Raw genomic sequence first — 26,429 nt, forward strand, 5'->3', positions numbered from 1 at the left:
TCTGAAGGAAAAAATTGGGAAAAAGATGCTAGATGCTGTGATACATCCTGACACGGAGGTACAGCCGTGACGCACTGTTAGAGGGAAGAGTTGGAAAATAGTGTGATGGTGCCAGGTGGTGCCATTGGTTTGTTGAGTTCAGTACAAGTACACGCATGATCTCGTTTACAGCTGTTTCTACTTAACGCTCTTCTGTGTTGTTTTATTTTCATAGTGATAATATATAATTTGTATAATGAGAAACAATTAAGATATTTCCATTAAAAGAAAACTCCTCGGAAATAAAAGGAGCTGGAGGTTGCAGGGCAGAGGCAAGATGAAAAGGCAGGGGGGCTGCTGTCGTGCCAGGAGGGCCGAGTTCTCCCCTTTTGTATGAGAGCCTCTCGGCGGAATGGAGGTTAAGCCAACATGTAGACGTCCTTCTCCCCCATTTTATTTCAGTTTCTTTTTTTTCTCTTTTTTTTTTTTGGGCCAAGCTGCTTGTGGGATCTTAGTTCCCTGACCAGGGATCGAACCCGAGCTCTCAGCAGTGAGAGCGCGGAGTCCTAACCACTGGACCGCCAGGAAATTCCCCCCAGTTTGTCATTTTTTTTGAGGCAGGTTCTGTAGGAAGAGTGGGACCTGTCAGGTATTGATTTGTGCCTGAAGCTTGCATCAGTCGAAGTTTCCTTGGAGCCTGTCTTATGTCCTCCATCTCCCTCTGGAGTTTAGTCTGCTGCATAGCCAGCTGCTGGGCCTGGGGACTTTTAGAAATGTGGATATTGACGAGCATCCTTGGGTGCATGTCTCTGCTATTCTGTCAGTGAGTGACGCCTGTTGATCTTTCAGGACCAGCCCTTGGGGCCTGGGACTCGGGGGCTCTGATGGCAATCTTGGGCTTCCTTTTGGAAGGCCCCCTCCTCTCCAGCTGCAGGAGGTGGGGGTCAGACACCCTTGGGGGCTGTGGCAGGTGCTCAGTGGGGTGGCAGCTGTGGCCCTGGGTGGTGGTCACTAAAAGTCCTCTGAATCTCCTGGAGTTTGGAGTCTCACCTTTGATTGCTTCCGCTCTTCCCAGGAAAGCCTCACGTTCCCCTTTCTCTGCCTCACCAGTTGATGCTGAAAAATCTGCTTTTCTCTTTTCCTTTCCAAAGGCCAGAGGCCATAGCAGTTTACAGTGGTCAAAACTGCTGTCTTAATCCTTAACTTTTAACATCTTTGTAATCTTGACATTGATGTTTTTTTTAATTGCATCAGAGTCAGCCATAGATAGGCATCAAGTTAAAACAAAATAATTCTGATTTCGTGTAATACTGTTCTTTTGTTGTCGTTGTTAGAAAGAGGCTTAGAGAAAAATCATAGCCTGTATCATTTAAATTAAAACTTTTTAAAAACTTTTAAACAGAATGTAATATCCTTTTAGCACATTTTTTTTTTTTTTTTTTTTTTTTGCGATACACGGGCCTCTCACTGTTGTGGCCTCTCCCGTTGCGGAGCACAGGCTCTGGACGCGCAGGCTTAGCAGCCATGGCGCACAGGCCCAGCCGCTCCGCGGCACGTGGGATCCTCCCGGACCGGGGCACAAACCCGTGTCCCCTGCATCAGCAGGCGGACTCTGAACCACTGCGCCACCAGGGGAAGCCCCTTAACACATTTTTGGTGATTTCTTCACGTGAAGTACTTCAGCTTTTGTTTTTTTCCCCATCCCACCCGATCGGTTCTCTGTGTCCAGGTCACATTTCAGAGGCTGTTGTGCCTCCTGGCATTTCTTCATTCTCCCATTAGCTTGGTTACATCTTGCTAAGGGAGTGACTTGTTGCTTTTAGAACTTGAGAAAACTCATGACTTTGACAAATCCAACATTAATAAGTTTGAAGTCTCAGTGCTTGCATAGTGTTGTGTTAGTATTAAATATTCTCCCTTGGTTGGATAGTATTTTAAAAATATGTTGGTTACCTCTTGGCATAATTCACAGGTTTCTCTTACTAAATTTGATTCTAGAACTTAGTGAACCTGCACTGAGGAAATAAGTACACCCCTAACAGACCCCCCAGAACTCTTCATCTTGCAAAACTGAAACTCTGTCCCTATTAGACACTGACTCCCCTTCCCCCCCCCCAGCCCCCACCATCCTACTTTCTGTCTCTATGAATTTGTCTACTCCAGGGACTTCATATAAGTAGACTCATACAGTATTTGTCCTTTTGTGACTGACTTATTTCATTTAACATAATAGCCTCAAAGTTCATCTGTGTTGTACCATGTTCCAGAACTTCCTTTTTAAGCTGAGTAATATTCCATTATGTGGCTGGACCATGTTTTGTTCACCCTTTAATAGACGTTTGGGTTACTTCTACCTCTTGGCTGTTGTGAATAATGCTGCTGTAAATATGGGTGTGAAAATATCTCTTGACAGCCTTGATTTCAGTTCTTTTGAATGTATACTAACAAGTGGGATTGCTGGATCACGTGGTAGTCTGTTTTTAATTTTTTGAGGAACCACCATACAGTCTCCAGTAGCAGCTGCACCAGCCGTACACAGGGACTCCTCTTTCTCTACATCCTTGCCAACACTTGTTATTTTCTGTGTTTTGTTTTTTTTTTGTTTTTTTGATAGTGGCCATCTTAATGATTGTGGCAGGATATCTCATTGTGTTGCTGCTTTAATTGAAGTATAATTGATTTACAGTGTTGTGTTGGTTTCTGGTGTATGGCAAAGTGATTCAATTATCCATACGTATATCTTCTTTTTCAGATTCTTTTCCATGATAGGTTATTACAAGATAACTGAGTATAGTTCCTTGTGCTATGCGGCAGATCCTTGTTTACCTATTTTATTTTATTTTTAAAAATTAATTTATTTATATATTTTTGGCTGTGTCGGGTCTTCATTGCTTCATGCGGGCTTTCTCTAGTTGCGGCGAACTGGGGTACTCTTCATTGTAGTGCATGGGCTTCTCATTGCGGTGGCTTCTCTTGTTGCAGAGCACGGGCTCTAGGCACGCGGGCTTCAGTAGTTGTGGCACACAGGCTCAATAGTTGTGGCTTGCAGGCTCTAGAGTGTGGGCTCAGTAGTTGTGGTGCATGGGCCTAGTTGCTCCACAGCATGTGGGATCTTCCCAGGCCAGAGCTCGAACCTGTGTCCCCTGCATTGGCAGGTGGATTCCCAACCACTGTGTCACCAGGGAAGTCCTACTTATTATATATATATTAGGGTGTATATATTAATCCCAAACTCCTAATTTATCCTCCCCTCCCCCCGATCCCCTTTGGTAACTGTAAGTTTGTTTTCTGTATGTCTGTGAGTCTATTTCTGTTTTGTAAGTAAGTTCATTTGTATCAGTTTTTAATTATTTTATTTTATTTTTACAATATTTATATATTTTGGCTGCGTTGGGTCTTAGTTGCAGCATGTGGGATCTTTCATTGCGGCACGCGTGCTTAGTTGCCCCGCAGCATGTGCGATCTTAGTTCCCCAACCAGGGATCGAACCGGTGTTCCCTGCATCGCAAGACAGATTCTTAACCACTGGACCACCAGGGAAGTCCCATTTGTATCATTTTTTTAGATTCCACATATAAGTGATACCATAATATATTTGTCTTTCTCTTTCTGACTTCACTTAGTATGATAATCTCTGAGTCCATCCATGTTGCTGCAAATGGCATTATTTCATTCTTTTTTAAGTCTGAGTAATATTCCATTATGTATATATATATATCACATCTTCTTTATCCTTTCATCTGTCGATGGACATTTAGGTTGCTTCCACATCTTGGTTATTGTAAATAGTGCTGCTGTGAACATTGGGGTGCATTGTATCTTTTTGAATTAGAGTTTTTTCTGGATATATGCCCAAGAGTGGGATTGCAGGATAATATGGTGAACTCTATTTTTAGTTTTTAAAGGAACCTCCATATTGTTCTCCATAGTGGCTGCACCAATTTGCTTTCCCACCCACAGTGTGGGAGGGTTCCCTTTTCTCCACATCCTCTCCAGCATTTATTATTTGTAGACTTTTTGATGATGGCCATTCTCACTGGTGTTAGGTGATACCTCATTGTAGTTTTGATCTGCATTTCTCTAATAATTAGCGATATTGAGCATCTTTTCATGTGCTTGTTAGCCATCTGTATGTCTTCTTTGCAGAAATGTCTGTTTAGGTCTTCTGACCATCTTTTGATTGGGTTGTTTGTGGTTTTTTGTTATTGAGTTGTATGAGCTGTTTGTATATTTTGGAAATTAAGCCCTTCTCAGTAGCATCGTTTGCAAATACTTTCTCCCAGTCCGTAGGTCGTCTTTTTGTTTTGTTTATGGTTTCCTTTGCTGTGCAAAAGCTTTTAAGTTTAATTAGGTCGCATTTGTTTATTTTTGTTTTTATTTCTATTACTCGAGAAGATGGATCCAAAAAAAATATTGCGGTGATTTATGTCAAAAAGTGTTCTGGGGCCTCCCTGGTGGCGCAGTGGTTGAGAGTCCGCCTGCCGATGCAGGGGATACGGGTTCGTGCCCCGGTCTGGGAGGATCCCATATGCCGCGGAGCGGCTGGGCCCGTGAGCCATGGCCGCTGGGCCTGCGCGTCCGGAGCCTGTGCTCCGCAGCGGGGGAGGCCACAGCAGTGAGAGGCCCGCATACCGCAAAAAAAAAAAAAAAAAAAAAAAGTGTTCTGCCTATGTTTTCCTCTAGGAGTTTTATAGTATCTGGTCTAACATTTAGGTGTGTTTTTTTCTTTTGCTTTGGTTTGTTGTTGTTGTTGTTTTGGGTGTTTTTGGCAGCGCCATGTGTCATGGGGGATCTTAGTTCCCTGACCAAGGATCGAACCCATGTGCCCTGCAATGGAAGTGTGGAGTCTGAACCATTGGACCACCAGGGAAGTCCTACATTTAGGTTTTTAATCAATTTTGAGTTTATTTTTGTATATAGTGTTAGAGAATGTTCTAATTTCATTCTTTTATGTGTAGCGGTCCAGTTTTCCCAGCACCGTTTATTGAAGAGACTGTCTTTTTTCCTTTGTATATTCTTGCCTCCCTTGTCATAGATTAATTGATCATAGTTTGTGGGTTTATTTCTGGGCTCTCTGTTTTGGTCCATTGATCTATGTGTCTGTTTTTGGGCCAATACCACACTGTTTTGATTACTGTAGCTTTGTAGTATAGTCTGAAGTCAGGAAGGGTGATTCTTCCAGCTCTGTTCTTCTTTCTCAGGATTGTTTTGGCTATTTGGGGTCTTTTGTGTTTCCATACAAATTTAAAAACGTTTTTGTTCTAATTCTGTGAAAAATGCCATTGGTAATTTTATAGGGATTGCATTGAATCTATAGATTGCCTTGGGTAGTATGGTCATTTTAGCAATATTAATTCTTTCAGTCCAAGAACACTGTATATCTTTCCATATGTTTGTGTCATCTACAACACACTGACAACAGAATATCAGAAAGAGAAATGAAGGAAACAGTTCCATTTACCATTGCATCAAAAATAATAAAATACCTAGTAATAAACCTACCTAAGAAGGCAAAAGACTTGTACTCCTAAAACTAAGATGCTGATGAAAGAAGTTGAAGATGACACAAACAGATGGAAAGATATACTGTGTTCTCATTGTGGTTTTGACTTGCATTTCTGTATTTAGTGATGTGCATCTTTTCATGAGTGTTGAACACATATATCATCTTTGGAGAAATGTCTATTCAAGTCCTTTGCCCATTTTTTATAATCCAATTATTTGACTTTTTGTTTTGTTTTGTTTTATTATTGTTTTAGGGTTGTAGGAGCTCTTTATATATTTTTGATATTAACCTGTTAGCAGGGATGTGATTTGCAGACGTTTCTCCCATTTTGCTTTTCACTTTAAGTTCTTTAATGCACAAAAGGTTTTAAAGTTTCATGTAGTCCCATTGGTCTGTTTTTGCTTTAAAAAATTTATTTATTTATTTATTTGCCTGCACTGGGTCTTAGTTGCGGCATGCAGGATCTTTTATTTAGTTGCAGCATGCAGGCTCTTGGTTGCAGCATGCAGGATCTAGTTCCCTGACCAGGGATTGAACCCGGGCCCCCTGCCCTGGGAGCGTGGAATGTTAACCAATGGACCACCAGGGAAGTCTCAGTCTGTTTTTGCTTTTGTTGTCTGTGCTTTTTTGGGGGGGGGAGGTATGCGGGCCTCTCACTATTGTGGCCTCTCCCGTTGCAGAGCACAGGCTCTGGACACGCAGGCTCAGCGGCCATGGCTCATGGGCCCAGCCGCTCCACGGGATGTGGGATCCTCCCAGACCAGGACACGAACCCGTGTCCCCTGTATCGGCAGGCGGACTCTCAACCACTGCGCCACCAGGGAAGCCCCTGTTGTCTGTGCTTTTGATGTCATGTCCAAGAAGTCATTGCCAAGTCCAGTGCCATGAAGCTTTTTGCCTTTGTTTTCTTCCAGGAGTCTTGTAGTTTTGGATCATCTTACATTTAGGTCTTTAACCCATTTTGAGTTAGCTTTTTTTTTAAAAATTAAGTAAATTAATTAATTAATTTTTGGCTGTGTTGGGTCTTCATTGCTGTGTGTGGGCTTTCTCTAGGTGCGCGGTGAGTGGGGGCTACTCTTCGTTGCAGTGCGTGGGCTTCTTATTGCGGTGGCTTCTCTTGTTGCGGAGCACAGGCTCTAGGCACGTGGGCTTCAGTAGTTGTGGCTTGCACGCTCTAGAGCGCAGGTTCAGTAGTTGTGGCACACGGGCTTAGCTGCTCCACAGCATGTGGGATCTTCCTGGACCAGGGATCGAACCCATTGATGGACCAGGGATCCGTCCTCTCCATTGGCAGGCGGATTCTTAACCACAGCACCACCAGGGAAGTCCCCTGAGTTAGCTTTTGTACATGATACAAGTTAAGGGTCAACTTCATTCTTCTTTGGCAGTTTTCCCAACAAGCGTTTGCTGAAGAGACCGTCTTCTCCCCCACTGGTGCTCAGCATTTGTTTAATAGCCGGTTATTACAAGTTTTGCTCAGCTTTGGTCTGTTGGAGTCCATTAATCTCTTCAAGAGTGTAAAGGCCAAGGCTGAAGGTTAACCAGCAGCTAGTCTCCCTGTGCCCAGTGAGTGCATCCAGGGAACCAGGTGGTGCCTGTGGTGATGGAGGCGTGTCCCGCACTGTGGGGTGAAGGATTTCTGCGCAGTCATGGGTCTGAGGCCGCACACTGAGCCGAGAGCGGTTTAAGGACTGAAGCATTGTAGTCCTTTGAGTTTGGGCTGTGGCCACATCCTGTTACAGCGAGAATTACTTGAGGTGGCTTGTGTGTCACGGGACCATTAAATTGTTTATAAGGAGTACTGTGTTCCTTGTGGATAATGTTAAGCAGAGTCCTTTCTAGGGTTTCTGCTAGGCCTTGAATTTGAAACTTCTCCTTGAGCAAGCTGATGGACTTTGAGTCCCTCTTGGGCGGCTCTGACTGGACAGGTAGGAGTCAATTTTTAGGTTAACTTCTGATTTTCAGAGGTTTTGTTTCCTGGCTTGCCCCTCACTGTCCCAGGAGCTCGTGGTCACAACAGACCAGAGTGGAAGCTGGGGAGATGGGGTGGGGCGGCCCTGCTGTGACGGGAACCATTCAGAGCACAGTGTGCTTTCCTGAGCCCCCCACTCCTCCTGGGGGCTCCTGTTGCTCCCCTGAGAGAGCCTGTTGGGCTTCCTTCTGTCGTGGATCACAGCTGAAAATCTGCTGACATGTTCGTCTTCACATAATTTGTGAACATTTTTGAGCATTTCGGACTTCCTGTCGAAGAGGTGTTTAAAGTGGTGAAAAGGAATTCCAGCTTTTGCATCACAGCATACTTCCTCAGAGCTTACAAATTTTGCTGCACCTTAAAATACGAACTCAGATATTTCATACATTTTGCTACATTGGCTTCTTAGGCTCCTAGTGTTTGCACATGAAAATACAGTTCATGATGACAGGATGCTGAGAGGTCTGAAGCTAATTATTTTCCTAGCCGGTCACTATTCTCATTTCTAATGGCAGATACAAATTACTGATTAAAAATCAAATTCTGACCGTTACGTTTTTACTTTTTTTCTTTTTTTTATTGTAAAATATACATACTGACTTATTTTTATCATTTCAGAATTTCTAGAAGGAGGAGTTGGCCATATTGAAATGTTATTTCGCTGCAACTATTTAGCTTTAGTTGGTGGTGGAAAAAAGCCGAAATACCCTCCGAACAAAGGTAAAGTAATCCTGCATTTAATTATGCACCTCATGTGTAGTCCTCTCTTGAACTTCTTAGAGTATCTTTGTGTCTCTGGCTACATTGGATCTTCCATGGTGGCCCTGTGACACATGAAGGACTAGTCCCTGGGAAAGAAGCATCCAGAGAGAGAGTGTCTTTTCTCTGCTGCTCCTGGGAGAAGAAACGTGTGACCAGGGTCACCTGTCCCCATGGACATAGAGCACGTACTTTTCAGCTGTGTTGTCTGGAGGGGGGCCTTCGTACCATGTTGTTCTGGTTGTTCTTCTGCGGCTGGCGTCCTGTGCCGTGAGCTCCTTTTAAAGCCAGTTGTGGGGAGGCTGCTTCTCCTGCAGAGAGTCACTGACTCACAGAAACATACAGAACAGAGAGCAGCTGGGCTCTGGGTTGAGGAGTGTTGTTCCTGGTGTGTGTGTGTGTGTGTGTGTGTGTGTCTTTGTTCAAAGAGATGGCATTGTAAAGAGTGTGGCTCTTTGGAAGTAAAGGAGAGGGACTTCCCTGGTGGTGCAGTGGTGAAGAATCCGCCTGCCAATACAGGGGACATGGGTTCGAGCCTTGGTCTGGGAAGATCCCACATGCCGCGGAGCAGCTAAGCCCAGGCACCGCAACTACTGAGCCTGCGCTCTAGAGCCCGCGAGCCACAGCTACTGAAGCCTGCGTGCCTAGAGCCCGTGCTCCACAACAAGAGAAGCCACCGCAATGAGAAGTCCACATACCACAACGAAGAGTAGCTCCCACTCGCCACAACTAGAGAAAGCCCGCACGCAGCAATGAAGACCCAACACAGCCAAAAATAAATAAATAAATATTTAAAAAAGAAGAAGGGCTTCCCTGGTGGCGCAGTGGTTGAGAGTCCGCCTGCCGATGCAGGGGACACGCGTTCGTGCCCCGGTCCGGGAAGATCCCACGTGCCGCGGAGCGGCTGGGCCCGTGAGCCATGGCCACTGGGCCTGCACATCCGGAGCCTGTGCTCCACAACGGGAGAGGCCACAACAGTGAGAGGCCCGCGTACCGGAAAAAAAAAAAAAAAGAAGAATTACTTGGGCTCCTTGGGGATGGGCAGAGATTCTGCCGCTGGATCAGTCTTTGTCATATGAAGAATTTCATTGATCATTGATCATTGGTGAGGAGTCAGTAGCCTAGCCCCACCTGTGGCACTGTTGGGAGGTGTCACTGCTCCCCGCCCCCAAGGGAGCAGTGGACCGGATAATCTCTGGGGTCTCTTTCACCTGTAACATCTTATTCTCAGTAAAAAAAAATTCCGAGAAGTGAGAGTCTCAGAAATTTTGCAGAAGAAAAATATTTTTTAGAAGAAAGCAGTTTTCTAACAACATTTTGAGTAAAATTTAAGCTTTTTGTAGTGTGCTAAGGGCAATTTTTAAAAAAGAACTTGGTCTGTTTAAACTTTTGTAAGATTAAAAATACATTTTTTCAATGTCAAAATTACTGCTTAATATTTTAACGATTATCAATTAAGGTGCATGGTGTTACAGTGTAAAGAATCTAGTGTCTTTGGTTTGTGAAAACAGAATAAAACAGGACTGGAGGAGACTGGTTTGTCACGGTGACCCACTGGGTCCTGACAGGGTGCTGTTCAGGGAGCAGAGAGGCCCTTTCCATTTAGGAGGAAGTCCAGAATTTTGAAATATATTTTTTGCTATTAGGAACTGTATCAAGAGACAGACATACAGGATCCCGCCCAGTACATTTAAAATTCTGGGTTTCCTGCAGTAGGGCATCTCGCAGCCCTCAGAGGCCATGGATTTTTCTCACTACCCAAGGCATCGTGTCTGGTCACTTTTGTTCTGTGAATGAGAATTCGTGCTGCTTCCTCTGGGGCTTCATCACACTGTTTCCAGACATTTCTGAAAATGGAGTTCACCCGTATTTGTGACACCCTTGACATCCGTATCTGTGGGCTTCTGTCTGGTTTGGGCCGGTTTGGGCCAGTTTGCGTTTGTGTTGAGTTGTAGGCTTCCTGGTGTTAGGTTGCAGGGCCAGAGGAAGTTCACTGAATTGCTTTCGTGTTCAAGAGTAGAGTGTCCTTTGCCCAGAGGGTCGTGAACATCTGGTTTGGGGAAGATACTATTTTCAGTAAGGTAACTGTCTACTCACTGACACGTTGGTGCCCTTTAAGGAAGAGCCGATGGGAAAAGTTTATCAAAGATGGTGTTTGAAGGAGCAAGAAGAGCACTGTTCTCCGCTTCAGTTTTGAGTGGTTATAAATGATAGCTAACCTCTTCGATAGTAAATACGTCTTAGGTTACTTGATAATAGTTTTGGCAGTTCTGGTAGGCTGGTATTCAGTGGTCTCTTGATTTGAAACCTAGGATACTTACCCATTCTGGCAAAACTTACCCCTGAATTCCACCGGGCTGTTGTTGGTCATGGTGTTGGGACCTTTAGGGGAAACATTCTTCCCTTCCATTCTCAGTCAGCCGTAACCTGACTGTTTAGGGAGCTTATTTCCCTCACCCCACATGCTTTGTACCCAGCTTTTCAAGTGGAAAAGAGGTCTGGACACACGCTCTTCATCCTCCAGGGTTGTCTGTAAATTGTCTCAGCCCTTGGGACATAAACTGCTAATCCATCCTGACGGAAGATTGTAGTGTGAGCAGAAGATATTCCAGAGCTTGAAGCAGAGCGAGAACGGTCAGGGCTGAAGAACACTGGCCCTGGTTTTTATGTGTCTCATTTCCCCATGAAAGAACCCTTTCTTTTCTTTTTTTTTTTGACATGGTAAACTATTTAATGTCTGTAGGTGTGCCTCACCCTCCCATTCCTGTTACAATTCAGTAGCCTCTCCAAACTGACTGTACCAGAGAAAACGTGGGCACTTTTTCCCAGCAGAGTTCGAAAACCATTAAGGCCCTGATCCTCTTGATTCAGAAATGATTGCAGGTGAGGTCGTTCCACAGCATGCCTCAGGTGTGTCTGCTCAAGGAAAAAAGCCCCCCAGCTCTACGGGACTCGCGAGGTCTTCTGTTCTTCTGCAGCCTGGCACTGGGAGCTGCGCCGCTGGCAATAGTGGTAGGCTGGGGCACTGCAGAGGTAGCTGCCGTAAGCAGTGAGGGGCACCGTGGAGGTGGAGGAGGTCTCGTAGCCAGTGTCGGCTAGTTGCTTGGCTGTTGGCATGTTGTCCCCTGGATGCGGCCTCTCCCTTCCCTCCGACCGAGGCCTCCAGCCTGCGCGACCTCCTAGTGCAGCCGGACCCTTTCTTTTCTTAATCCAGGTTTATCTCTAGCACTTGGTACCTGTGGTTGGGCTTGCTTTTTGGCTCAGTCTAGTAGAACCAAGGAAAGAGAGGTGGAGAGAAGTTTGCCTAAAAACTAGGCAAGGGTTGGCAGGGAGGAGGTTCAAGTGCGCTTGAGTGCTTGTGTGCATGCCTGTGTGTATAGAGAGGCAGAGACTGGCTGCCTGAGGTGTGAGCAGGTGTGTGGTTGCTGAATAGGAGGGCGGGGGGGGGGGGCGGTCTGAGACCTGGGAGCCAGACCGTCCTGCCAGTGGGAGAGCCTCGTGTCCCTGTACCCCACCCCCACCCCACCCGCTCCCAGTCAGGTGTTTGTGATGTGAGGACTCCTTCAGGAGTGGCCTTAGCAAGCCCGCCCCTGGCCTGTTCATTACCATCTTCATATATTCTTTCCTGTTTCAGTGATGATCTGGGATGACCTGAAGAAGAAGACTGTGATTGAAATAGAGTTTTCTACCGAAGTCAAGGCTGCCAAATTACGGCGAGATAGGTAGGTTTGCTGTCTCATTTTTAGAGGTAGAACAGTCACTTTCTCTGAAGATGGCTGAAATCATTTTATATTGAAGGAAGAGAAGTGAAGTGTTCAGGAAAACGATGTATAAAAACGTGAGACTGTAGTTTATAACCCAAGGACATAAGGAAGGCAGTGAATTTTATTTGCCTCCCAGGATCACTTACAGGTGAGTGGTTGGTGGGCGTGGCTGAAGTGCTCCTCCGCGGACCCGGCCCCCGGCCAGCCCTGCCCCTCCAGCTCTCAGTCCTTCAGGGGAGCCGCTCCACCCGACAGGTACAGACTGAGGACTCGAGTTTTGAACCTTGAATTGCCTCCCTCTTAGCCCACACTTGTCCAAATGCTGCCTCATACATGTTTCAATCTGAAAGTAAAGGAAAATTCAGGAACTCCTCACAGAGAAGCTGTCATTGAGTCTCACCTGTTGAAAGTAGCAGGTCTGTCTCAGCTGTTGCCTTTCTGGGGTTTAGGAGAGCACAGGAGTTTTTCCTAGTATGTTGACGGAGGTAGAGCACAGCTTCATCGCTCTGGGTTTTGGTGTGATTTGCATGTTGTGCTCGGCTGTGGTATGATTTACATGTTGTGCTCGGCTGTGGTATGATTTGCATGTTGTGCTCGGCTGTGGTATGATTTGCATGTTGTGCTCGGCTGTGGTGTGATTCGCATGTTGTGCTCGGCTGTGGTGTGATTCGCATGTTGTGCTCGGCTGTGGTGTGATTCGCATGTTGTGCTCGGCTGTGGTATGATTTACATATGCTATACTTGGCTGTGGGAGGACAGATTCTGAACCAGACAAGTGTGAATAGGGGTCTGTCATCCCTGCACTCGTAGGTAGACTTGTTTCTTCCAGGAATGTCAGCATTTAGGGGCTCGTAATAATGCAAATCCTGGAGCCAAATCAAGGATATTTCACTTTCTTACATTTCTGGATTGTCAGGACGTGTCTAAAAGTGTGTTAAGATAGAATTTCTGCCTTTGTGTCCTGCTTGGTTCTTACTCTAGACAGAGTATTTGATGAAAATGCCCTCCCAGCCCTCGGGCTATACTTTCCTCCAGCCGGTGAGAGGCGCTCATTCCTAGTGCCAGCCTCGCGCCCAGAGGCTCCCTGCCAACCTGCTCCGCAGACCTTGCTGCCCAGTGCCTGGGTTCAGGAATGACCCTCTTTTTAAATTAATTAATTAATTAATTAATTAATTTGGCCGTGCTGGGTCTTAGTTGCGGCATGCGGGATCTTTAGTTGCACCGTGCGAACTCCTAGTTGCATCATGTGGGATCTAGTTCCCTGACCAGGGATTGAACCCAGGCCCCCTGCATTGGGAGCGTGGAGCCTTGGCCACTGGACCACCAGGGAAATCCCCGGAATGACCCTCTTGTATTTGCTCTTTGCGGTGTTTCTGTTTCCAGATGATAAGAACAAAAGTCATAAAATGTTTGAGTTTCACTTTGGGGGAGAGAAATTCTGATGGTGTTTTTTTCTTTCCAGAATTGTGGTTGTTTTGGACTCTATGATCAAGGTGTTTACATTCACACACAATCCTCATCAGTTGCACGTCTTTGAAACCTGCTATAACCCGAAAGGTAAGAATCCAGAGGAGGATGGATGGTAGAAACTGGCTTCCTGGGTCCGATCCAGGCGGGACGCAGACCCATGCTGGGCGCCTCTCCTCCAGGTGGTCTTGGAGTGTTGTCGCCCTAGTGGTGGGTCCTGGAGCATCTGGGGCTCTGGGGAAGGGTCTGGGAGATGCAAGCTCCCCATCTCAGTCCCTACCTTCTCCCCTGAACCTTCCCACGGTCACAGCCCAGCTTCCTTTCTGTGGTTCTAAGACCCTGCCTCTCACCAGAATCATCGGAGTGCCTCTTGGGATTTTCCACTGTCAGCCATTCAGGAGCTCCATGGTGAGCCCTGGAATCCATGTTTTTATTAAGTTCTGAGACATTTCCTTCCCTTTTTCTTCTGGCTGGTGGATTACGTGTGGCTGACTTTGTTATTCATTTTATCATCTTAACTTTGCTTTTAAAATTTTTGGTTTTTTTCTTCTAGCTTTATTGAGGTATAATTTACATAAAACTCATTTTAAGTGTATCATTTGATAAACTTTAGTCATTGTAAACAGTTGTGTAGCTGCCACCACAGTCAGGGCAGAACAGTCCCGTCACCCAGGAGTTTCCCCAGGCTGTGCCCTTCCCCACGTGACCTTCAGGTTTTGCCTTTTCAGATGTGTTTGGTATCTTTCTCTTAGCTTAATTTTTTTTATTTTTTTATTTTTTTTATTTTTTTTGCGGTACATGGGCCTCTCACTGCTGTGGCCCCTCCCGTTGCGGAGCACAGGCTCTGGACGTGCAGGCCCAGCGGCCATGGCTCACAGGCCCAGCCACTCCACGGCACGTGGGATCCTCCCGGACCGGGGCACGAACCAGTGTCCCCTGCATCAGCAGGCAGACTCCCAACCACTGCACCACCAGGGAAGCCCTCTTAGCTTAATATTTTTTAGATTCCTCCATGTTTTTGTGTGTGTGCTATTATTTTGCTCCTTTTTATTACTGAGTAGTATACCATCATATGGATATACCACAGCTGTTGATCCATACCAGATTTTTGGCTGTTATAAATAGAAGCTGCTGTACATGTTTACATGCAGGTCTTTTTGTGGATGTATTCTTTCATTTCTCTTGGAGTACAATTGCTGGGTCATATTGTAATTATTTTTTAGATTCCATATATAAGTGGTAACGTACAGTATCTGTCTTTCTCTGTCTGACTTATTTCACTTAGCAAAATACCCTCTAGGTCATCCATGTTGCTGCAGATAGCAAGATGTCATTCCTTTTTTATGGCTGAGTAGTATTTCATTGTGTATATATCTACTCTCTGTGTTTTGATTGGAGCATTTAGTCTATTTACATTTAAAGTAATTATTGATAGGTACGTACTTATTGCCACAAATTGTTTTGGGTTGTTCTGGTAGGTCTTTTTCGTTCCTTTTTCTTCTGTTCTCTTCCCTTGTGGTTTTTTTTTTTTTTTTTTTTTTTTTGGCTGCACTGGGTCTTTGCTGCTGTGCATGGGCTTTCTCTAGTTGTGGCGAGCAGGGCTACCCTTTATTGTGGTGCGTGGGCTTCTCATTGCGGAGCACAGGCTCTAGGCACGCAGGCTTCAGTAGTTGTGGCATGCGGGCTCAGTAGTTGTGGTGCATGGGCTTAGTTTTGCTCTGCGGCATGTGGGATCTTCCCAGACCAGGGATCAAACCTGTGTCCCCTGCATTGGCAGGCGGATTCTTAAACCACCGTGCTACCAAGAAAATCCCTTCCCTTGTGATTTTATGACTGTCTTTAGTGTTATGTTTGGATTCCTTTCTCTTTTGTGTGTGTATCTATTATAGATTTTTGGTTTGTGGTTACTATGAGGTTTATATATAGCAGTCTGTATATATACATGTGATTATTTTAAATGGCCTGGTCTCTTAATTTCAAATGCATTTTAACAACCCTACATTTTACTCCCCTCTCCCCACAATTTGTTTTTGACATTATATCTTTTTGCTTTGTGTATCCTTTACTTATTGCGGATGTAGATAATTTTACTACCTTTTCTTTTAACCTTCCCACTAGCTTTGTGTGTGATTGATATTATTACTTTTACTCTATATTTACTTTAACCAATGAGCTTTTTTCTTTTAACAGTTTTCATGTTTTTGCTTGTGGCCTTTTCTTTTTTGCTTAGAGAAGTCCCTTTACCATTTGTTTAAAAGACTATCTTTTCTGCATTGAATTACCTTGATACTTTTTTTTTTTTAATCAAATAAGTGTAAGATTCTTCTGGACTCTTTATTCTGCTCCAGTGGTCTGTGTTTCTTTCCTTGTGCCAATATCAGATGACCTTGATTTCTGGAACTTCAAGATAATTCTTTTTTTTATGTATGTATGTATTTATTTATCTTTGGCTGTGTTGGGTCTTCATTGCTGCGCGCAGGCTTTCTTTAGTTGTGGCGAGTGGGGGCTACTCTTCGTCGCAGTGTGCGGGCTTCTCACTGCGGTGGCTTCTTCTGTCATGGAGCACGGGCACTAGGCGCACGGGCTTCAGTAGTTGTGGCACGTGGGCTCAGTAGTTGTGGCTCACAGGCTCTAGAGCTCAGTCTCAGTAGTTGTGGTGCACAGGCTTAGTTGCTCCGTGGCATGTGGGATCTTCCTGGACCAGGGATCGAACCCGTGTCCCCTGCATTGGCAGACGGATTCTTAACTACTGCACCACCAGGGAAGTCCCTGGAACTTCAAGATAATTCTTGAAATTAGGTAGTATAAGTCCTCTAGTGTTGTTCCTATTTTATAAGAAATTGGGGGTCTATTCTAGGACCTTTTACTTTCCTTATAACTTAGTGACAGGTTGTCTGTTTCTTCAGAAGAGCCTGCAGAGATTTTAACTGTGATTGCACTTACTCTGTAGGTGGGTGAAGGTAGGTTCCAAGCTGTGGTCACAGGACAGCTCTCCGCCCACCAGGTCTTTGGTTTTTCTTTGCAGTGTGTTATAGTGTCTTTTACATCTATCATTAAATTTATTCTTCAGTTTTGGGTTTTGTTTTTTTTTCTTTTTTTTGCGGTACGCAGGCCTCTCACTGTAGTGGCCTCTCCTGTTGTGGAGCACAGGCTCTGGATGCGCAGGCTTAGCGGCCATGGCTTATGGGCCCAACCGCTCCGCGGCATGTGGGATCTTCCCGGACCGGGGCACGAACCCGTGTCCCCTGCATTGGCAGGCGGACTCTCAACAACTGCGCCACCAGGGAAGCCCAGTTTTGGTTTTTTTATGTTACTGTTACTGGATTCATTTTTATTTTATTTTATTTATTTATTTTTTAAGGATTCACTTTTAGATTTTACAGTTTTGCATTCTCGTGGCTGACACCCCAAAAGACAGACATTTGATAAAGTTTATTCAGTAGCAAGTTCAGCACATGTTTCCAGTTATGAAGCCATCTCGTGGGAGGAAGCTCTGCTTGGCCCTCTGCTGCCCTTCACAGGGAAAAGATGCTGTGAATGATTCTTATTTTTTCATGGGACCTAGAGGGCAGGGAGCAGGTATGGTCGTGGAAGAGCAGAAGCTTTGAGACGGTCCTGCGTCCTTGACGCGTTTCCTTGTCTCTGTTTAGGCCTCTGTGTCCTGTGCCCCAATAGTAACAACTCACTCCTGGCCTTCCCGGGCACGCACACGGGCCACGTGCAGCTCGTGGACCTGGCCAGCACTGAGAAGCCGCCAGTGGACATTCCTGCCCATGAGGGCGTCTTGAGCTGCATTGCTCTCAACCTGCAGGGAACAAGAATTGCGACCGCATCTGAGAAAGTAAGTGGGTGTCCCTGCCCCACGGAGGTGCCCCCAGAGTGGCGTCTCCCGCCGTAGAGTGCGGGCTCCCGGGAAACCAGCCCTCCCCTGAAGATCCCGAGCCCTGAGAGGCTCTTAGCCACCTTCTCTCAGGAAGCGGGTCATAGTTGACATAGAGGGTCCAAAAGTCATTTTATTTGGTTGTGCCCTATCTGTTTGGCAGTAGAATTAGTGTTTTTCTAACTGGCTGTGGGCATTATAATTAAGATGCCATTTCTCTGGACATTGAGTGAACTGATGGCTCTCAGGGCGTGAGACAGCCCAGGGCCTCTGCCAGGGGAGCGTGTGCACGGGGCTCCGAGAGGGCCACGCCTATGGGCCTGGGCCCCAGGTCTCCCTGACCCTCTCTCGGCCCCTGCCCGCTGCTGTCGGACTATAGAGACTCCAGTCTGTTCTCGGTGACAACAGAGGGAAAGTTGAGTTTTAGATGATGTTGGGTGAGTTTGGGAAAGGGTCGGATGGGTTAATGGGTTTGTGAATATAACTCATTTCAAGAAAACTAAAAAGTTGTGAATCTTTGATAATGAAACCCTTCACTGTTTTTCAAAGGGGACCCTTATACGAATATTTGATACTTCATCAGGGCATTTAATCCAGGAACTACGAAGAGGATCTCAAGCAGCTAATATTTATTGGTAAGAAAGCACGTTGTTTTACCCTAGAGAAGGGGCCCTATGTGATCTGGAGGAGAGTCAGGACTACCCCCACGAGGCGGGCGGGAGCTGCTCTGCTGGTAGGGGCTGTTTTATTAGCTTGTTTTATTATTACTAATTTAACTGTTTGTTTATTATGGGAATATACACAAAAGTAGAGAGAATATTATGATTACCATGAACCCATTGTCCTGCATTTGTCAGAATTTGCTTGTTTTATTTCATCTCTTCACTGTCCCTCCAACTTATTTTTCAGTAGCATCTTCAGGCAAACACTGGAGGCCTAGGTAGCCTGTCTGTAGTCACTTCAGCCTCCTGCGAGGCTGACCTGCTCTCTCTGTGGTGGTTGTTACATGTCCCACAGTGTCTGGAGCTCTGACAGGGCTGCACCCCTGCTTGGGCGGGACTTCGCTCTTTGTGTCTGTGGCCTTTGCAGGTGTGGAGCTGCACTGGGGCCTGAGTGATAAAAACATAGCTAGTATCTGGATGTAGTGTCCTTGGGGCCTCTGGTACAGCCCGCTCTCCCATCTGTCTGCTCTCGGGCCCCTCCAGCCAGCCTGCGTGATGCCCACCTCTATAGGGCCTGGGTCGTTGGAGGGGAGTTTTTCTCCTTCAAGTGGCATGTTTGGGTGGCCTCAGGGCCCCTGGGGTGGCAGGGTGGTCTGCAGGGAGCCCCTTCCCTCTCCCTGGCACCTGAGGAGGAGGGGCTGTGCCCTGGCTTTGACCATCTGGTTCTGTGCTGAGCCCTGTCAGCTGGTCAGGAGGGGTGGTTCTTAAAATGACTGTCCTGACCACGGCGGGCTGAGGTCAGGGCTCACTCCTGCGTCCACCTGAGACCCGAGCTTCATCTGGTTTCTCTGCAGCATTAACTTCAATCAGGACGCTTCTCTCATCTGTGTGTCCAGTGACCACGGCACGGTGCACATTTTTGCAGCTGAAGATCCAAAAAGGAATAAACAATCGAGGTAGGTTTTCCAGTTAGGAGGACAGAACGTTGCCTGGGTGTTGCCCCGCTCAGTCTGGGTCACAGTCGGGATGCTTTGCTTTGGTCGTTCATTTGATTCTCTGAAAACCAGGGCAGATTACTTGATGCTAAGACAGTGGCATCACAACTTCCCCTTCCACTAGCTCCTTAGAAAATGTCTGATTAGGATCCAGGCACCTTCCAATGAGGTAGGACTTGGTCCTGAACTCCAACCGTCATGCTTGTGTTAGCTGTTGAGAAAATTAATTTGGTGGCAGTAGGACCCTGTGCCCCTTCTGATGCTGATGGTTTCTGGATTTATAATAAACCCATTTGTGACGACTTCGTTTTTTCATGTGAAAAATAAAGATTAAAAGCAAAAATAGAATTTAAGTCATTAAGGCTAAGCTGACATTAAAGAGAGCTGTGTCTCTAACTTTGTTATGTGACCGTAACTTCCTTTCTTTGCTTTCTGTCCTCACAGTTTGGCATCAGCCAGTTTCCTTCCAAAATACTTCAGTTCCAAGTGGAGTTTTTCTAAGTTTCAGGTTCCCTCAGGCTCTCCATGCATTTGTGCCTTTGGAACAGAGCCAAATGCTGTCATTGGTAAGTGGTCCTTCCAGAGGAGAGTGGCCCCCAGGTTTGGTCAGCGCCCCACCAGCTCCACTGGTGGCCCTTCCTGTCTCCTGGGGGTCCTGTGCATCCCTCTCAGGGTCCGCGCAGCCACCTGCCCTCCGGGGTTTCCCGGGCAGTCAGTGGGTCTTGGAACCGGCGACCAAAGAGGGTTCCCCCATCGCCACACTAGCTGAAGTAGATGCAGACCCCCCAGAACAGTGGGGTTCTCGGTCGAGTGCCCCCACCACCCACAGATCCCTCGGGGCTGCTCAGCCTCCACTCAGCCTGTGCAGTGAGCTCAGTGCAGGCTGCTTGCTTTTCACCCTGAGTGACACGGTCTCCTCTGCCCAGCGATCTGTGCGGACGGCAGCTACTACAAGTTCCTGTTCAACCCCAAAGGGGAGTGCGTCCGGGACGTGTACGCGCAGTTCCTGGAGATGACCGACGACAAGCTGTGACGCTCCACCAGGAGTGCGAGCACCACGGGCCCTGGGGGCCCAGCGGCCCCTCGAGCTCCTGGGACTGGTGGTGATGGGCTGGGGGGATGGCCTGGGACCTTGTTGCGAAGCCATACGTTGTCGTCTGTTTTCCGAAGCCAGACCTCCCGAGCCCAGTGTTAAAGGAAGAATCTTCAGGGCACGTGGACACTCACGCCCAACTGCTGGCTTCACCTTTTGTTCAGCCGTGACGCTCACTTCATTGGTTCTGCCGCATCCGCCACCTGCAGCTGGGGCTCCGGACACACTGGGGGCACGCTGAAAAAAGGAGGGGCAAAGTGAAATTCGTTTGTGGCAACAGATTTCCTCATTTTTACTGAGTCTGTAACGGGGAGGTGAACACACGTGTAAGTGTTGGTTCTCACCAGATTTAAATGGAACAGTCATACCGGCAGCCTTAGGAAGGAGGAAGGAAGCCCTTCTCCCGTCTAAACTGAAGAAAGGGCGTAGGTCTGGCGTCTCCCTCGAGAGCCGCATGTCGTGCGTCCCCGCCGTTTTGGAGCCGTTGGAGTTGAGGCAGCATGACGCCCACGCTGTGAGCAGTGCCTGTGGTTCCCGGTGGGACTCGGTGTCACAGGGAGTTTCCCTGTGACACGCAGGCAACAGAATAACGCATAGACTTCACAACCTAGTCATAGAAGAAAGCGTCACTTAATTGGGAGGATACCAAGGGAAACGGGCGTCTCAGCAAAGCAGTGCCTGGTTTCTGTGGGCCTGGAGAGGATGCCTCGGCGGCCGATTCCACTTCCCTTTCTCACCATCTTCTCTCCCCATTTCTAAGACTAGCTGCACACTAACATTCTGGGAATGAGAGGCACATACTTTTTTTAACGTTTGGTAACTAAAATAGGTTATGGGCTCTATATTATTAGTAGTACTTGAGGTATATATTTAATTTTCTTAAATTCCCTTAAAACTTAATTTTATGTTTTGATTTCAGGTTGCAAACATTAAAATCTGCAGCAGCAAATTCTCAGTTTTGCCAGTTCTTTTACTGTCATGTAATCAACTAACTTTGTCTGTGGATTTCAATGTGAAGTATGCATGTTACTTTTATGTGTATTTAATCATGAAATTTAATTTTGCACACTTATTTGTAATGTTTCTTTTAAATAAAAATGACTAATTTTGTTGTACTCTGTACCCATCAAGGGAAAAGAATTGTATGTTACAAAACCAAAGCCCCAGTTTTAGAACCTCGTTGGACTGCAGGCTGTAGGAGCAGCCCAGTGCACTTACTGCCTAAACTGTGCAGGACTGCGTGGGGGCCAGGTGGACGCCCTGCTGCCCGTGTGGGTGGTGGCCTGGCTCGGGGAGCAGAGGGTAAGAGAGTGATGTTCGCCAGCGGTTTCCGTCGTCTCTGGTGGGGAAGCTCTGCCTGAAATCCCTTTGGGGGACACTCCGTTTGGGGGAGGCACCAGCGTGGTGTCGGGCCACCCGTCAGTGTCCATCTAACACTAGCCCTAACTTTGGCCCAGGAGTAGGAGGGGTCCTTCATGTTTATGTCGTCAGTAGTTTATATTTTCCCCGAATATAATCCCTTTCGTGTATCCACACATACATTAAACTAGGAAAAAAGTTCCTCCTCGTGGTGTGTGGAGGTGCTGCAGGCTGGTGAGGAGCCAGTTCACTGGCCCAGGGGGAGGCTGTACCCAGGGCAACCTGCATGCTCGGCACCTACATTAAGAGTCCACAGTGTGGGAGCAGGTCCTGCCTCTGCCACGCCAGGCACAACCTTGCCTCCTTTATAAAATGACAGAACAGGGACGTCCTAGGTGGTGTGGATGACCACCACCAAGGGGCTCTGGTTTGTCGTCTTGGGGTTTCCCTTCGCGATGGTGAAGACACCACGTCTCACCTGGGAAATGCCCTGGACGAGGCTTCCAGAGAGCAGGGTGAGGTCTGGAAGTCTGAGGCGGCCAGGCACTGCCCACCCTCCCCAGGCCTGTGCGCGTGGCCTCGCTTTACCCTCTCAGGGACGTGGCAGGAAGAGCCATCCCTGGCGAGCAGGCTGTCGGATGAACCTTCCTCGGTTTATTTAGGACAGCAGCAGACTTGGTTTTTCAAATTGATAACCACTGTTTGTCACCTTATTTAGAGAAAGGGGGTTGCTGTAAGCCAGGGCCGCCTCCAGTTCCTCCCTCAGCTGAGTCCTGCCGGCCCCTGAATGTGGGTACAGAGGGACACAGACATAAAAGTCCTGTGTCCAGGGTTTCCACAAGCCCCACTTGGTGGCCGGGCTTTACAGGCCTGGTTTGTTTCTCCCCCAAGTGTCCATGTGAATGAACATCCAGGAACCGCCTCACGGGGCCCTGCTCACTGGGCTCTTCTGCCAGCTCTCCAGGCCGTGGGCGGAGGGGGCTCCGGCGTCTCCGGTGGGGACGGAGCCCTCTGCACCCTGCAGCCTCCACCCCCCCACCCTGCCCCTGGCCCGTCTGTTCCTTTAGTCCTCAGTGGCAGTGCCCCTGCTCACTGCGGCCTGGAGGGTGAGGCCTGCTCCCCTCCTTACTCTGCTTGTGAGACCAAAGCTGCTCATGTTTGCATTTCTTTTTCTGCAACCAAACCAAACTTCTGGATGATTTCACACAACTTTGTCCCTGGCCTCTTTCCTTTCTTTCTGTAAGAGGCATTTGAGCAATTACAATACTTTTGGAACTTGTGCTGAAATTTTCCTCTTCAAAATGGATCAGAAAATACTTACCAAAATACAAAATGTTCATTGTAAGAAAAGAACATATAGAAGAAAGTAAAGTTGGAATCAAAATCGCCCTGAGTTGCCGTCTCCAGAGAAGACTACTCTCGGAAAGCCCACGCCTTCTGGGGTGAAGTCTGTAATTCTCAGCAGCATTATAGGGACCATTCTTTAACTTTTCACAACTCGTGAACATGTCAAAACATACTGTAATTGCCCGAAGATGCCTATTTGTATTTCTTGCTTTTATAGACGTTTTGGAAATGGAAATCCTTGTGCATACATGTTTACACACTTGTCCACCTATTTCTTTGAATAGAACTGGAATTGCCAAGCCAGAGGATCTGCACGTATAAGATTTAGTATGTTTGCCCCCTTGCCTGCCATGATTCTGTCAGCTTCAACAGCCAACACCTCACATGCTCACCAGGACCAGGCTCTGAGCACGAGCTTTTTAATCTTTGATGGAGAAAAAAGATCTCCGATTTCTAGCCAGGTTGAACATTTGGAATACCTTTGCTGGGCATCCGTAATTATTTTGTAAATTGCTTACTCATGCCTTCGACTATATTTCTGTTGGTGTATTTTGTCTGTTTTGTTTATGAGAGTTTTTAATCACCCCTTGTTTTTTTCACTTTGTGTTTATTTCAGTTTGAGGGGTTTTACTTTGCTGTATATGTATCTTTGGATTTTTACATAGTCTGATCTATCAGCCTTTTTCCTTTATGGTTTCTAGTATTGGCTTGTGATTAAAACAAAACATTTTTCACTGGGTTCGATGTACATGTCTTATTTTCATAATTCAGTCTGAGCGTGATTTCCAAACACGTAGTGGGGGAAAGGGCCTCATCTTCCTGCACTGGTGGGTGAGGCATTGCTCAAGCCAAGCCAAGCCAAACCAAGCCAAGAGTGACTCAACCCCAGGTCCTCTTCCCGCCCTGGGTTGTGGTATCTCATCCACCTTAGCGCTCTTTTCTGGTCTGGATGAAAATTATGCAGTTGCCCTACTACAATTCCATCTATCAACTGATTCATTTGTTACCCACGGACTTACTGTAGTACTTCACAGAGAACTATGTTCTGGTTACATGGCTCTGCTGATCTTAAGCATCCTTAAGCATTTTTTTCCCAGATGAACTTTAAATGGAATAATAGCTAAAAGTAAAATTTTATTGGAATTCCAAAAACTCAAAAATGATTGTTTCTGTAGTGCTGAGGGACAGAATGTATCAGGATTTAATAAATGTTTTCTCCTCAACAGTAGCGTGCTAACATCACTGAGGACGCCGTAAGTGCCCTGTCATTCGTATTTGTTTGTTTCTAATGACAAAGCTGTTCAACTTGTGTGGAAAGAAGCTGCGGGTCTTCCTTTTGTTCTTCCTGTGTCCTGTTTCAATATGATAAAAATTATTGTATGAAATTACAATTTGGAAACTGGTATGTCTACATTTGGTTTTCTTTGTGTTTATCATGCATGGGGCTTACTGAGCTTCTTGAAACTAGATTTATGGTTTTCATCAAATTTGTGAATTTCAGCCATTTCCTCAAATAAGTCTTCTGCTCTTGTCTCTTTCCTATTGGGATTCAAGTACACATGTATAACACCTTATATTGTCCCACTCTGATCATTGAGGCTGTTCATATAGTTTTTACAGTATTTTTTCCTGTTTTTAAAAATAGCATTGGGACTTCCCTAGTGGCGCAGTGGTTAAGAATCCACCTGCCGATGCAGAGGACACGGGTTGGATCCCTGGTCCAGGAAGATCCCACATGCTGCAGAGCAACTAAGCCCATGCGCCACAACTACTGAGCCCACAAGCCACAACTACGGAGCCCATGTGCCACAGTTACTGAAACCTGTGTGCCCAAGAGCCTGCGCGCTGCAACTACTGAGCCCGTGCACTGCAATTACTGAGCCCACGTGCTGCAACTACTGAAGCCCACGCACCTAGAGCCCGTGCTCCACAAGAGAAGCCACTGCAATGAGAACCCCATGCACCACAACAAAGAGTAGCCCCCGCTTACCACAATTAGAGAAAGCCTGTGCGCGGCAATGAAGACCCAATGCAGCCCAAAAAATTAAAAATTTTTTTAAATTAAAAAAAATTAGCATAATTTAAACTATCATTGAATACCACTCAATGACCTATTACTGCCCACTCTGCTTTCAAGACTGTACCATGTACTTTAAACTTTAGATGAATCTGTCAGTTCTAAAATTAGTTTCTAATTCTTAACTAAGCTTTTTCATTTGCTCATTCACATGAACAATCTTTACGTCCTTGTGCATATTTATAGGACATAAGTTAAAATCTTTGGTAATTCTCACATTTGGATTTTCTCAGAGCAAGTCTCCATTGATTTTCTTTTATTCTGTGTACGAGTCACATTAACCTGTGTGTCTAGTACTTTGGGGTTGTACCTTGGACATTGCAAATGGTATGTATGTTGTTATGGATTCTGTTATGTTTCTCTGAAAAATGGAGGTTTTTTTCTTTAAGCATTTAAGCACTCGGACCCACCTGAATAGTCAAGATGAGAGTGAGGCAGACGAGGTGCTGAGAGCACCAAGTTTAAGGAGGCGCATGCTCTCAGCTTCATGCCACTGGGAATGATTGTGTCATTTTGTCCGATGGTCTCTTACTCTGTTAATGTGGTGAATCACATTGATTTTTTTTAATTAGTTTTTATTTATTTTTGGCTGTATTGGGTCATCGTTGCTGCACGGGCTTTCTCTAGTTGTGGCGAGCAGGGGCTACTCTTGCAGTGCGTGGGCTTCTCTTGCGGTGGCTTCTCTTGCTGTGGAGCACGGGCTCTAGGTGCACGGGCTTCAGTAGTTGTGGCACATGGGCTCAGTAGTTGTCGCTTGCAGGCTCTAGACCGCAGGCTCAGTAGTTGTGCACGGCCTTAGCTGCTCCGTGGCATGCGGGATCTTCCTGGACCAGGGCTCAAACCCGTGTCCCCTGCATTGGCAGGTGGATTCTTAACCTCTGCACTACCAGGGAAGTCCCAAGACTATATTTCTTGTCATTCGTGATCACTGAAGTCTGTTACTTTAGCTTGTGTTCAGCTAATGTTTTGTCACAGATTTCCTTACATTCTTGGATCCAATAAGATTAAAAAAAAAAAAAAGCTATTCTGCCCCTTTAAATCACCTGACCCATGCTGCCAGGGAAGCTACTTCAGTTTGTGGGTGTTGAAATAATGGCCAGATTCTGAACCAGCCCCTCAGCAAACCGCCAGGCAGATTAAAATACACAACTCAAATATTTGGAGGAGAAAGTCCCTATTGTCCACCCTGGCTTCAGCAAGCTGTACCAGGAACGTGGGGTGCTGTCCCCATGGCTGCCTGCCAAAAGGCTGGATGATGGGGGATGGTAGTTGCTACGTGAAATGCCAAAAGTCACTGAAATTTACCAGCCTTTCTATATGGAGCACTCCCCTGGATATTGCACGTGTTTGCATAGACTCCATAGTTCCAAAATAGTTAATTCAGACAGTTCTTACAAGCTCAGTAGTTGATTTGATGGGGGGACAATTCCTGGAGCTTATCTATGTCGGAAGGTTTTGAATTACAAATTCAATTTGTTGACAAGTCTATTCAGTCTACCTATTTCTTTAGTAAATTTGGTAGTTTGTGTATTTCGAGGAATTAGTCTGTTCCATCTAAGATGTTAAATT

At 46.3% G+C, this 26,429-nt stretch overlaps 1 protein-coding gene across 2 annotated transcripts in view; it reads left to right on the top strand.

The window, feature by feature from the left end:
- The window catches only part of WDR45B (WD repeat domain 45B), a 39,114-nt gene extending 15,592 nt beyond the window's left edge, over positions 1-23,522 (top strand). The window contains exons 3-10 of one of the 2 annotated variants that reach the window (XM_082602737.1): positions 8,076-8,177; positions 11,851-11,938; positions 13,443-13,537; positions 17,098-17,288; positions 17,877-17,962; positions 18,844-18,945; positions 19,429-19,550; positions 19,911-23,522. In XM_082602737.1, the coding sequence (XP_082458863.1) occupies positions 8,076-8,177; positions 11,851-11,938; positions 13,443-13,537; positions 17,098-17,288; positions 17,877-17,962; positions 18,844-18,945; positions 19,429-19,550; positions 19,911-20,017 (893 nt within the window). In that variant the 3' untranslated portion in view covers positions 20,018-23,522. The remainder of the gene's footprint in view (positions 1-8,075; positions 8,178-11,850; positions 11,939-13,442; positions 13,538-17,097; positions 17,289-17,876; positions 17,963-18,843; positions 18,946-19,428; positions 19,551-19,910) is intronic. The other variant, XM_082602736.1, reaches the window with a different exon arrangement.
- The last annotated feature ends 2,907 nt before the right edge of the window (positions 23,523-26,429 follow it).

Source organism: Mesoplodon mirus (genome assembly GCF_964341445.2).
Source record: "Mesoplodon mirus genome assembly, chromosome: 18".
Lineage (NCBI taxonomy): Eukaryota > Metazoa > Chordata > Mammalia > Artiodactyla > Ziphiidae > Mesoplodon > Mesoplodon mirus.